The sequence below is a fragment of the Stenella coeruleoalba genome (assembly GCF_951394435.1).
Source record: "Stenella coeruleoalba genome assembly, chromosome: 2".
Taxonomy (NCBI): domain Eukaryota; kingdom Metazoa; phylum Chordata; class Mammalia; order Artiodactyla; family Delphinidae; genus Stenella; species Stenella coeruleoalba.
Window position 1 is genome coordinate 9,071,291 of NC_137147.1, and position 13,527 is coordinate 9,084,817.

The following is a 13,527-nucleotide window of genomic DNA, read 5'->3' on the forward strand; positions in this document are numbered from 1 at the left end:
TGGAATTGTATATTTTAAATGGGTGAATTGGATGGGATGCGAATTGTATCTCTCAATAAAGCTGCTTTTAAAAAAGTACGTCCCGTTTCGTGAAAACGCTGGCCTCTCTGCAGAGTCAGTTTCGCCATCCGCCTCGGTGCTGACGGCACGTTCAGGGCACCGCTGCCACGGCTTCCACTCCTGGGAAATGATGTAGATGCCTTGAGCCTCCATTTCCACATCTGTTACACAGAGGTGATGAGAGGCAAACCTACTTCAGAGAGTTGCTGAGGATGGAATGTGCCCATCCAGGTGCGGTTTAGCCAAGTGCGGGCACAGGGCACAGGGTGAGGGCTGCGTTCGTTAGCTGTGGCTCTTGCTACCTCTCCCCAGCTCCATAGCTCCACTGTCTGCTCCTGGAAGGCAGCGTTAGGCGTGGCCCTCCTGGGCAGTGTCCACCCCTGAATTCCGAAGAGCGTTGTTTTTATGATAACGTGGGGCCTTGGGACCACTGCCCGGGATACTCACTGTTCTTCCTTCCAGCTTGTGAACCCCTAAGTAATTTCCTGCTCTGCCAGCTGCCACGTGTTGTTGGGTCTGTACTGTAGGCAGAACTCTCCCCCCGCGTTTACAAAGTGTCTTCTGGGCCCAGGGCTGTGCTCAGCCTTGGGGACATAAAGCTGCATTAGGAGCACATCTCCGCTTCAAGGAGCTTAGAGCCTCGCAGAGGAGGCCTCACGCGGGCAGCAGGCTGCTCGTCACTGCAGGGGCCCAGGGAGGAGCAGTGATCCTGCAGCAGCGGAAGAACAAACAGCCTGGGAGCCTGCTGGGGGGCGTTGCAGGTAGGACTAGCCCATGCTCAGGGGTGGCAGGCCTGGCCTTCTGTAATCCGTCCTTAAATGTTTCCCCAACTGCAGTAGCTGCCTTATGGTACAAAAGAAAGAACAGTAAAGCTCCCTTCTCCTTTATTTTTTATTTAAAAATCTGGAAATACGCCAAATGTGGTTGTGTTATGTCAGCTCTTTGCCCCGTTGGCTCCCGTGGCCGGCAGGTGAATGGCCCCATGGGGAGGAGAGCACCAGTGGGTGAGGCAGGTGGAAACAGGCATTTTGGTTGCAGTCTCTTTCCCATTGCCAGAATCTGGGCCCTTGTTGGCCCCTTCCTGTCCCACTGTCCCAGCTCGAGGGAGGACGGACCCAGTGGCTCTCCTGAGCCAAAAAAGTGCCCAGAACTGGGTGATCAATGCCAAGCGGGTGCTGGAGGGGCAGCAGTCAGGTCCCATTTGCCCCAGGATTCAGGTGCTGTTAGTGTGGCCAGCCTCTGTCCCTCCCTCTCTCCCCTGAAACTGTGAGGCTCAGAGCATGGTGTTCACTCCTGTGTCAGAGACCCGCTGCCCCACAGGACCAGCTCTGTGACCTCCGGCAGGTCATTCAACCTCTCTGAGCCTCAACTTCCTCATCTGTGCAATGGGTATAGTATGACTAACCCATGAGAACCACTGGGCAGAAGTCAGCTCTCCCCGGGGAGGGCATTACCGTGATGACCATTATCCCTGCCCCACGATGGATGTGCCAGCCAGAGGGGGAGGAGGATATTCCCAGAAGCCAGTTGGTCCACTTATTGTCAGTGTGGCGAAAACAACCAAGTTAGCGGGAAGAGGGGGAGGAGGACATTGTCCCTGAAGCTTCTGACTGATGTCCGGCTGCGACATCGTCTGTTTGCCAGGGAGAACCAAGCAGTGGCTGGGCACCCGCGGCAAGGTCTTCGGGCATATCCATAATCCCCGCCTTCCTCAGCCAGGCTCCCAGTCCCTGTGGCCGGGAGAGTGCTTTATTCTCCAAAGGTGACGTCTACTCCCTGCCCCCCTTCCCTCCCTGTCCCAAGAGGGTGCGCCATCTTATTCCCCACATCCCTACAAGGCAGCTCCGTGATTTCTCACTTTGGGACACTTTCCATGAACCTCAGCTCAGAGGCCATGCTGGGCTTCCTCCAGGGGATGGTGAAGGCCAGGATTGACTAAGTGCTTTGATGTGACTCCCCCGTGCTGGGATGTGATCAGTGAGCCACAGAAGCGGAGGGAGCTGCCGGAGCAGAGGTCCAGGGTACGCGACAGCCACAGACCGCAGGTGACTCATCCCATGGGACATGTGGCCGTGATGAATATGGACGGACTATTGGGCCTGAATTCCATTGGCTCTGTTGTTCACAATATTGACCACTTCCTTCAGCCTCTAACCTGCCAGTGATGAGCTTGTGCTCCCTGGATTATTCTCTGGGCATCAACCTGCAAAACACACCTGAGCCAGGGACTCAGGATTCTCACCTGTGATTAGGAAAGCCCAGGCCCTACTGATGGGTGTGGTCAGAACGCCCTGAGGAACTGGTAGGGCCAGAGACCCATCTTTTTTTAAAGCCCCAAAGGAAAGAGAGAAAGAAGTATTTGTGTGAGACGCTCTCTTTGTGTTTTCTTTCCCGAGTCTCCCAAGCAGAATTTTATGAATCAAATTTGGATTTGAAAGTTTACCTTGGGACTTCCCTGGTAGCGCAGTGGTTAAGAATTCTCCTGCCAATGCAGGGGACGTGGGTTCGAGCCCTGGTCCAGGAAGATCCCACGTGCCATGGAGCAACTAAGCCCGTCCGCCGTGAACACTGAGCCTCTGCTCTAGAGCCCGCGAGCCACAACTACTGAGCCCTTGCTTCGCAACTACTGAAGCCCGTGTGCCTAAAGCCCACGCTCCGCAACAAGAGAAGCCTGTGTGTGGCCACGAAGGGTAGCCCCGCTTGCTGCAACTAGAGAAAGCCTGCGTGCAGCAGCAAAGACCTAACGCAGCCAAAAAAAGAAAAGGAAAAGTTTACCTCGATTTACTTGATTTCTCCTCTCCTCCCCCTGAAGAATGGAGTTTACATTTGCAAAGGGTGGTAAAGAATGAAGAGGCGGAAAATGTGACACAGACGGTTGTGGCCTGCAGTCTTCAATATTTGCTCTCTGGCTCTTTACAGAAGTTTGCAGACCCCTGATCTACATACTCAGGTTTTGTTTGCAGAGTAGAATGATGACTCAGGGCAGGGGTCCTCAAACCCAAGCGTATAGCAGAATCACCTGGAGCTCTGGTTAAAATGCAGATTGTGGGGCTTCCCTGGTGGCGCAGTGGTTGAGAGTCCATCTGCCGATGCAGGGGACATGGGTTTGTGCCCCGGTCCAGGAGGATCCCACATGCCGCGGAGCGGCTGGGCCCGTGAGCCATGGCCGCTGAGCCTGCGCATCCGGAGCCTGTGCTCTGCAACGGGAGAGGCCACAACAGTGAGAGGCCCGTGTACCGCCAAAAAAAAAAAAAGAATGATGGAGTCACTAGGCTCGATCGAATCAGATCAAATAGAATAGAATATTTAAAATGCAGGTTGTGGCCCTTCCCAGGGTTTCTGATTCAGTTGGTCTGCGGGAGAATTTGCGTTTCTAAGGAGTTCCCAGGTGACAACATGCTGCTGGTCCAGGGACCACACTTTGAAAACCAGTGCCTCAGGCATTCACCAAGGGCAATCATCCTGTGGTCAGAACATAGTTAAATAAATAACGTAATCTCTTAAGGGTTTCTCAGATATGCCCATCTGAACCAGTCAGTAGGGTATTTTGTTGCGGGTTGTTGCAGAAAGATGCAGAAACGCTGGGTAGCAGCCTTATCCCCACACACTATTTCTAATCAGTAACGGATAATTGTCTTTGCTGTCCGTGATCCTTGATCGCTGATGTCAGTGCTCTGTGTTTGTCCAAAGACGTGTTAAATCTGGAGGTTTGGTGGTGTTAGTGTAGTACACAGACCGCCCTTGGGCATTTACCATCTGTTCTTGGAAAAGGATGACTTTCTTACTAGCTGTGTGTCCTGGGCACGTTACATTGACTGCTCTGGAATTTCTTTACCGGAAATAGAGAGATACTAGAAGAATCTGTGATGTGGGGTTGTTGTGAGGATGAATACTTGTAAGGAGCTTAGAATAGTGTCTGCGCATGCGACGTACTATGCACGTGTTTATCAGACACACGTACGTACACTTTTGCACGTTGGGGTCCCCGAGAGGTGGCCTGGGGCAGCACCGAACAGCACAGGTGAGAAAGAGAAACAGGCCCACGACGACAACATCAGAAAATAACATGTTGCATCCTGTTTGGACACTCTGGTTAAGCTTATAAATTGCTTCTCTCCAGGTGAAACTGGTCAGCATCGACGCGGCAGAAATAGCAGATGGCAACCCCTCTTTGGTTCTTGGGCTGATTTGGAACATCATCCTCTTCTTCCAGGTAAAATCATTTCTTTCCTATAACACACGGTAATGATCTCCAGCAACACAAGAGTGGAGCTGGATGGAGGGAGACAGTGAGATTTCGTTTCTAACAGATTTTGACTTTTCTGTTTCCTGGGAAAGAACTAGAAGAACCTGGTTGCTAAAGGTTTTGAATTCCTGTGATTCTAAAAGTGATGTGAGCTCTGTTCTCCTCTTGGTACTTGAAGAGTTACCTATTTACTTCGAAAAGTAATTTTGTTCTAAAGTGTCACAACGGCTGGGGGATACTTCCAACCAAAAATTGAACTTGGGAGAGTTACTTTCCTAAAATGACTTGTGTTTATCAGAGACGGTTAAAGAGCCTGTACAAAGATAGCTCTAGGAAGAGGTGTGTGTGACAGGAAAGACCTTGTTTTTCCATCCTTAGCACCCTCAGTCTCTATCTGGAAATGCAGATTTTATAGAGCAAGGACAGGGTCTGTGGCTGGAGTATGAAGGGGATATTTCAAATTGTGCTCAAGTTCTTTTCCCCGAGTAGGAGGGAGTGAGTTGATGTTTTATCTTCTAAAATCCCCCTCTTTTGAAATAGAAGATAATGGCTCGTGGCTTAATGGGTCTCCCAAGCGTAAAAGTGATCTGCACAGAGGCTTATGCTTACATTTCAGAGAAGAATGAGCTCAAACAAGGCTTGGAGACAATAGCCCTGAACTTATAAAACCAAAGGCTCCCTCTGAGCCTCAGTTTCCACATCTGTGAAATGGTAGCAGTGGTCCAAATATGTGGTGGGCATCAAGAGATGCTACGTGGGAAAGCCCTTTGTCAATTGTACAGTGTCACATACAGGCTTCAGTTACTGATGTCTGTTCTTCAACTCCCTGATAGACTGGAAACGTCCTGAAATGTGTAAAAAGTCCTTAACTCCACTCTGGATCGTCATTCATTTATTTGGTAAATGTCTAGTGAGCTTCTCCCATGTGCCAGGCTCTGAGCATACAGAGTCTTGCTCTCGTGACTTTCTGGTCTCTCAGACAGGTCAGTCCCCTATTATAGAATTCTGTGGTGCAGGCCATGATCAGTATATGAGCAGAGTGTTGTGAAAGTTCCAAGCTGGGGCAACTATCTCAGAGGGGGAAGGGGGGAGGGGAAAACTTCCTGGATAAAGTGACAACAGAGCAGGGTTTTAAAGGATGAGGAGTTCGCTAGACAAGTGCCTCTCAGACTTTATTGTGCATACCAGTCACCTGGTATGGGGGTGGTGTTGAAATGCAGAGTCTGATTTCGTAGGTCTGGGGCGGGGCCTGGGGTTCTGCATTTCTCACAGGCACCCCATGGTAAGAGCACATTTTGAGTAGCCAGGAGTTCAGTGTTGGAAGGGAGGGACATCCAGGCAGCAGGACCTGGGTGAGCACAGGCGGTGGGGCTTGAAACAGCATGATGCACTCTGGGAGCGATGGCCATGAAAGGACAGGGTAGGGGTAGGTGAAGTCAGGTCAGGAAGACCTCATCTGCAGCCTCTGGCCAGAGCTAAAGAGACTCCAGGAAGAGATGATTTTCCCTGCAAAGCATCACTGCACGCACCACAAGCCACAAGAAACAGCCAGGCCATCATGAGTACTGACCCCTGAGCCCTGACACACGACCCTCAGGAAGGGGTTTCTCCCGATCTGGAGAACCAGTTCTGCACAAGCTGGTCCCTCCAGCCGGGATCCACGAGGGACCGTGCTGGGTCTGCCTCTGGGATCTGAAACGCCGTTTTCCTTCCAGATTAAAGAACTCACCGGCAACCTCAGCAGAAATTCTCCATCTTCCAGCCTGTCACCCGGCTCGGGGGGCACAGACTCAGACTCCTCCTTCCCACCCACGCCCACTGCAGAGAGGAGTGCGGTGATATCGGTGAAAGACCAGAGGAGGGCCATCAGGACACTGTTGACATGGGTGCAGAGGAAAACAAGGAAGTAAGCCACACGCCCTGTGCCCCAGCCCCCCGTGCTCTGCCAGGCAGGGGGAGGAGGGCTAAGAAAAAGGGCATCACCGTGTACTCAGTTATGTGCCCGGCGCTTCCCGTAGACTCTCAGAAAAGGCATCCTGTCAGTTTCTGTTTCTGCGCACAAAACTGTACTCACCCCGTGTTTGGTTTGCAGAAAGCTGATGATAGAATAGAAATCCCAGGGGCCTTCAACACTTTAAACCCCAATGTGGGGATGGCCCTTGGATCCTAATAACATGGACATTTATTATTAAGCTTCTGGGTGTCTTTCAGAGTCTGGACCTACTTAAAAACGAGGAACAATAAAGGCTGCAACCTGTCAGAGTCAGGTCTGGCTCTTCCAAAACTGAGACAGGTGAACTGGAACCAAGTTCCTGGCCTTCTGTTTAACCCCTTCCAGACTGGGGAGAGCCTGGTGAATCTCTCACCTTTCTAAGCTGCATCTGTAGATGGTGACTTACCATTCACCCCCTTATGGGAGAGTTGGGGTTAAATGAAATAAACCCTGTGAAAGCACCTTGCAGAGTACCAGCACTTAGTAAGTGCTCAGCAGCGGACCCTGGCTCCCCAGTGCATGGAAATAAAAGATGAGAGAGAAGTTGGGTCTTTGGGGTTTTGATTAAGGGGTTAAGCGTGATAGAGTTGATTAATGTGAGCAACCAGTAAATGGTGTTTTCCAATAAATTTATTTTATTTATTTTAAAATTTATTTTAAAATAAATCAAGTGAGCTCATTGCCAGGAGTTAGGGTGGCTGTAACAGAGAGGAAGGGCCTTTGCAGGGAGTAGAACATCTGTACCGCCATTGCGGCACCGGTCACAGGAATGGGTGCTTGTGACAAAGTGTCATGGCGCTTATACCATCCCCGCGACACTGAAGCCAGTGAAATCCTAATTCGGTCTGTGGTCTTAATAGCCCTGTACCCACGTCGGTGTCCCGGTTCTGATAACACACGCCGGTAACGTAGGATGCTGCCGTTGAAAGAAGCTGGGTGAAGGGTCTACAGGGGCCCTTTGTACTGCTGTTGCAACTTCTTAATGAATCTCAAATGATAAATAACAGCATTTTTTTTTTTTTTTTTTTTTTTTTTTGCGGTACACGGGCCTCTCACTGTTTTGGCCTCTCCCGTTGCTCAGGCTCAGCAACCATGGCTCACGGGCCCAGCCGCTCCGCGGCATGTGGAATCTTCCCAGACCGGGGCACGATCCCATGTCCCCTGCATTGGCAGGCGGACTCTCAACCACTGCACCACCAGGAAGCCCCAGGATTTTTTTTTAAAGAGAGTTCAGGGATCACAGTTGAGAGACTGACGGGGGCGGATATGGTCTCAAGGGATGGAGTCCAAAGGAAATGAGTGCCTGGCAGGATTATCTATCTTTGTCACTTTTAATGTTCTGATTTTATTTATATTAATCATGACGTTAGCTGTCCCTTAGTGAGTGGCTTTCACGTGCCATCTGCATTGCACGTTAGATTGTCCACGTGACGTGGCCATTGTGGGGGATCCAACCTAATACTTGCCCATGACAGCTGCCCTGTTTTATGAATGAGTTTGAGGCTTAGAAGGTGTGTGACTCCAGGCCACAGCACTGGAAGCACAGTGGGGCAGCCGGAGTGTGAACTTGTGTCTTTCTGGCTCCATTTTTTTACACAACACATCTATGTTTGCTGCATTTTGAACATCACTGATAAAAGGAACAGTGTATAAAATGACTCCTTTATATATATGTGTGTATAAATATGTATATATCTGGGAATTGGGAAACACAGGGTTCTATTCTGTCTCCTCGTGTGATGGACACCTTCCTATCCTGTTTGTCTGGAAATGGAAATACCAATGGTTCAGTGCAGCTCTCCCCATCCTCAGGGCTTGGGGCATCTTGGCCTCCCCAGGTCAGCAGCTCCCAGCCCCGCTCGGAGGCCAGCGAGGCATCCCCGAGGCTGCTTACTGACCTGCGCTGAGGCGGCTCCTTTTCCTCAGGTATGGCGTGGCGGTGCAGGACTTTGCAGGCAGCTGGAGAAGCGGGCTGGCTTTCCTGGCAGTGATCAAGGCCATCGACCCTAGCCTGGTCGACATGAAGCAGGCGCTAGAAGACTCCATGCGGGAAAATCTAGAGAAGGCTTTCAGCATCGCTCACGACGCCCTTCACATCCCCAGGCTCCTGGAGCCAGAAGGTAGATGTGGTTCTCTCTCTTTCTCTTTCTTTGTAATATACATATATATATATATATATATATATTTTTTTTTAACATATGTAACATCTGCTGTCCAACCTGGAGAATACAGAAATATCTAATGAAGTCAGTTTTATATCTCCTGTATTCCTGCCACTGAGATCATTTTCCCAGTATTTTTCCTTACATCTAATTACAATTTTTTTACCTAATTGGGATCATTCAGTGTATGTATGGTTTTGTGTCCTACTTTTTTTAAACCTAATGTTATAATTGTGACATAAGTATGCTGACAGGAGGTCCTCGTTACATATTTTTATTGGCCGCATAATGGTCCATTCAGTGGGTGCACCAAAATTTACTTAGCTCTTTACTACTGGTGGACATCGAGGTTGTTTCAGAATAGTCATGTTTATATATAACGCTGCAATGAACATCTTATTGGTTAAAGCTCAGTGTGCATCTCAGATTATTTCCTCCAGGACCAGGTCCCAACAGCGGAATGAATGACACAGCTAGAAAGTACACACCTTTTTAGGGCACTTGGTTATCTCTGTCAAATCGCCTTCCATGTGGATTAGGCTAACTTAGGACTCCCTCTGGCAGTGAGTGAGGGTCCCAGCTCAACAGCCTCGCTGATGGGGCAGGCAGTGAGCTGGCTGCTGGCAGGGGGGGACTAAGACAGTAGGGAACAACAGAATCTTGGGTGCAAGGAGAGCTGGAGTCTTCATTCCACCTTCTCTGCTCATCAGCCACGTGTGAGCCTTCACTCAAATCATTCCCCTTCTCTGGGCCTAGACTTCCTGAAGTGTACAATAAAGAGAAAATACCTCCCTGGTCTGTGGGATCCTTCGCCATCAAGCATCCCAAGATCCCATGTAAAAACCACGTGTTCTTGTTGGTGGGAATGTAAATTGGTGCAGCTCTTATGGAAAACTGTATGGAGGTTCCTCAAAAAATTAAAAATAGACAATCATGTGATCCAGCAAACCCTCTACTGAATATATATCCAAAGGAAATGAAATTTAAAAAAACAACAAAAATAAACCAACCACCTCAGGAATTCCCTGGCAGTCTAGTGGTTAAGACTCAGGGCTTTCACTGCTGTGGGCCTGAGTTTGATCCCTGGTCAGGGAACTAAGATCCCGCAAGGCACACTGCATGACCAAAAACCCCCCAAAACAAAAAAAAGCCCCCCCAAAACAAACAAAACAAAAACAAAGGAAATGAAATTGCAATCTTGCAGAAATATCTGCACACCAGTGTTCACTGCAGCATTATTCACAATAGGCAAAGCATGGTAACAACCGACGCGTCCATCAGTGGATGAAGAGAGAAAGAAAATGCTGTGTGTATGTGCAATGGAATATTATTCAGCCACGAAAAAGAAAGAACTCCTGCCATTTACCACAGCACAAATGAACCTGGAGGACATTATGCTGAGTGAAGTAAGCCAGGCACAGAAAGACAAATACTACATGATCTCACTTATACGTGGAATCTGAAAAAGCCAAACTCATAGAACCAGAGAGTATAAGGGTGGTTGCCAGGGGCTGGGGTTGGGGGTGGGGTGGGAAAAGTAGGGAAATGTACAAACTTTCAGTTATAAGATGAATAAGTTCTGGGGAGTCTAACATACAGTATGGTGACTATAGCTAATAGTACCGTATTGTGTACTAGAAATTTGCTAAGAGGGTAGATCTTAAGGTTTCTCAGCACACCAAAAAAACCCAAAAAACAAAAAAGGTAACTCTGTGAGGTGATGGATGTGTGAATTAACTTGCTTGTGGGAATTATTTCACGATGTATATGTATGTCAAACCATCATGCTGTACACTTTAAATAGATACACTTTTCATTTGTCAATTATACCTCAATAAAGCTGGAAAACAATTTTTTAATTAAAAATAGTTTAAATCAATAAAATAAAAACCGTGTTTTGCGTCTCCTTCTAACTCCTGTGTCTCTCTTAACAGACATCATGGTTGACACGCCAGATGAGCAGTCCATCGTGACTTACGTGGCTCAGTTTCTAGAACATTTCCCGGAGTTGGAAGCCGTATGTCTGTTTTCCTTACCTATAATTCAGAAACCATACACTTCCATCAGCTGGCCATCCCATGGAGCTCGGGGCTCGGGCCGTGTTGTTCTGTGTGACAGCCGTAAGGATCAAAACTCGATCTCAAGTGCTTTGCTGCTTACTCATTTCAAAATCATAGATAACGTGTATGACATTTAAAAGCAGAGTGGGAAGCTAGGCACACCTCTTACAGACCTCTTCCCATCCCAAACTTTATTAAGATTAGAAGAGATGCCCACCTGTAATATGAATCAGCCACTTGATTTTCTAGATGCCAGGTGGAACCTTTCAGCAGTCTACCAGATTTTATCAGAATGTGAGAAATTCTGATAGACAATGACCATTCAAAAGCATGCCTTTTTATTTTCAGAATCTGAGTAGACTTGCTGACAGAGTGTTTGGAGCAGAATCAGACCTTTTAGAAGTTGTCATGGCTCTGTTGAACCTCCAGCCAACCCGTGCATAAGCCCAAGATGATAATAACAATGATCACAAGGATAACAACAGTCCTTTATTGAATGTATTGGAAATCTGCTGAACACCTACTGCTGGCTCAGGGGAACTTAGCGATAAGCAAGATGGATGAGGTCCCTGACCTTTTGTAGCTTTGTTCTAATAGAGGAAACAGTTGACAAGTCCGCAAACATGTCATCATTTCAGGTAGTTAGACGTACTAGACAGAAAAGAAAAAAGCATGAAGAGCTAATACTTGCAGGGAGAATGGGCCGCTCTTTTAGCTGGAGGCTTGTCAGGTAACCATCCCTTGTGTCTCTGGGCTGACTGCCACCTCTGCGATTCCACTTGACTTGGTATCATTATTTTCACTTTGTAGAAGAGAAAACAGATACTCTAAGAGGCTTAAAGAGCGCTCCAGGGTTGCCCAGCTACCAAGTGCAGAGCTGGGGTTTGATCCCAGTTCTCTGTGGTTGCAAAGTTCAGGCTTTTAGATTCCTTACAACATATGCTGAAACTGAGACCCCATTTTGCATAGCTCAGAAGAGCCAGACTGGGTCTTCCCCAGGATGTGGCTCTCATTCCAGTCCCTACCTATGTGTGTGTTTCCCGTCTGTTTCTGGCCCACAGATCACTTGCCAGGGTACTTTAGAAGCAGGCATTCCAGGGCTGGAATGTCAGTGCTTCCACTTGAAGCTGTGTGACCTTGAGCCGCTTTCGTAACCTCTCCGATACATGTCCGTATGAGATGCCATCTGTAAAATGGAAAGATGACCCACGTTTCAGAGTTACGTGAAGAATAAATAGATACAGAAAGTACTTACTCCTGTGCGTGGCACAGCAGTTGATGCCCAGAAAATGGTGGTGATATTATTTTGCCATTTAATCTTCATAGGCCATTACTGAATTCTGAAATACTAGGCACCAGGGCTTTTATTAGCCCTGAGCTCTTAAGCTGTAGGCAGAGTTTAAAATTAACTAAAATTTATGATATTTGTGTGAGTCAAGGTCACGGCCGGGATTCAGCAGATCTGACACTTGGATCTCCCCAGTGCTGGGGTCAGAGACTAGGGCTGGGGCAAGAGAGGTTCAACAAGATACGATACCTGGAGTAGGTCATCCTGACTCATGGAACACAGTGCATCACCACAGAACAGTCCATTTACATCCCCAGGGGAATACAGATGCGCCATCCCAGCTAATCTAGACTCCCATCAAACCGCTGTTTTTTTTAAGCTTAACAATTCAGCTGAGTTTAGTACATTTCAGTAAACATTCATTAAGCCCTGACCGCACACCAGACACTGTGCCTGGCTTTATGGCCCAACATTTGGGTAAACATACCATATGCACTTGCAAAGAATGTGTCTTGTGCAGTGAAAGTGTTGGCAGTCTTTAAATATCAATTAGGTTGAGTTGGTTAATATGCTGTTCTAATATCCTATGGACAGACTGACTCTTTTTTTTTGCTTTTCCTATCAGTGAGTGTGAGGGAGAAAAGTTAAAAATCTCTGACTTACGATTGTGGATTTGTTGCGCTTCTTACTTCTGTCAGCTTTCGCTTTATGTATGTGGAAGCTCTGCCGCACATGTATACACGGTTAGGACTGTTGTCTCTTCCTGACGACATCATCATTTTATTTTTATTTTATTTTGTCTTGGAGTGTCCTTGGTCTGACAGGAATATAGCCATACCAACTTTCTTATGATTAGTGTTTGTGTGATGTATCTTTTTCCATCTTTCTCCTTCCAGAGTATGCTTATGTTTAAAGCACGTCCCTTGCAAATAGTATAGAGTTGGGTCTTGTTTTTTATCCATTCTGACAAGAATTAGTGTGTCATTTTATTAGTGTATTTTTTTACCATTTACTTCACGTAATCTACCATCTTGATTGTTGTTTTTTATTGGTCCTATCTGTTCTATGTTCCTTTGTCCTTCCTTTCTAACTTTTTTTCTGATTATTCAATTACTTTTTTGGTTTCCATTTTATCTCCTCTGTTGGCTTTAAAACAACATCTCCTTGTTTTATCTTTTTAGTAGTTTTCAAACTAGGGGTTATAATATTCATCTTGAACATAACTCAGTCTGCTTTGGATTACTATAATACAACATGAAATAAAATGCATATTTATATATTTTATATATGCAACTATGTCATTCCACTCACCTCTTCTCCATTCCTTTGTGCTGTTATTGCTACTGACTTTCTTCTGCATATGTTTTAATCCTCGATGCTTTGTTATTATTTGTGCTTTAAACAGGAGACTTTTTAAGAAAACTTTTTAAATAGTCTTTTATATTGGCCATACATTTACCATCTCAGGTACTTTTCATTCCCCCCTTCAGCTCCAGGCTTTCATCTGTGATCCTTTCCTTCAGCCTGAAGAAAAACCTTTGTATTTCTTGTAGTATAGGTTAAGCAGTTATTTTAGACTCTTTATTTACTAGTTCTAACCCCCAGTTATCTTTGGGTCTACTTCTAATGACTATTGTTTCTCCTGATTATGGGTCTCTTCTCTTGCTTATTTGTGACTTAAATTTTTTTATTTTATGCCAAATCTGGTGTATAAAGGA

The 13,527-nt window shown here is 46.9% G+C and overlaps 1 protein-coding gene across 3 annotated transcripts in view; it reads left to right on the forward strand.

Moving 5' to 3' along the window:
• CLMN (calmin) overlaps window positions 1–13,527 on the forward strand; it is a 119,073-nt gene that overhangs the window by 85,779 nt on the left and 19,767 nt on the right. For all 3 annotated transcript variants that reach the window (XM_079914417.1, XM_079914418.1, XM_079914419.1), the window contains exons 5-8: window positions 4,181–4,273; window positions 6,022–6,212; window positions 8,226–8,419; window positions 10,396–10,478. In XM_079914417.1, the coding sequence (XP_079770543.1) occupies window positions 4,181–4,273; window positions 6,022–6,212; window positions 8,226–8,419; window positions 10,396–10,478 (561 nt within the window). The remainder of the gene's footprint in view (window positions 1–4,180; window positions 4,274–6,021; window positions 6,213–8,225; window positions 8,420–10,395; window positions 10,479–13,527) is intronic.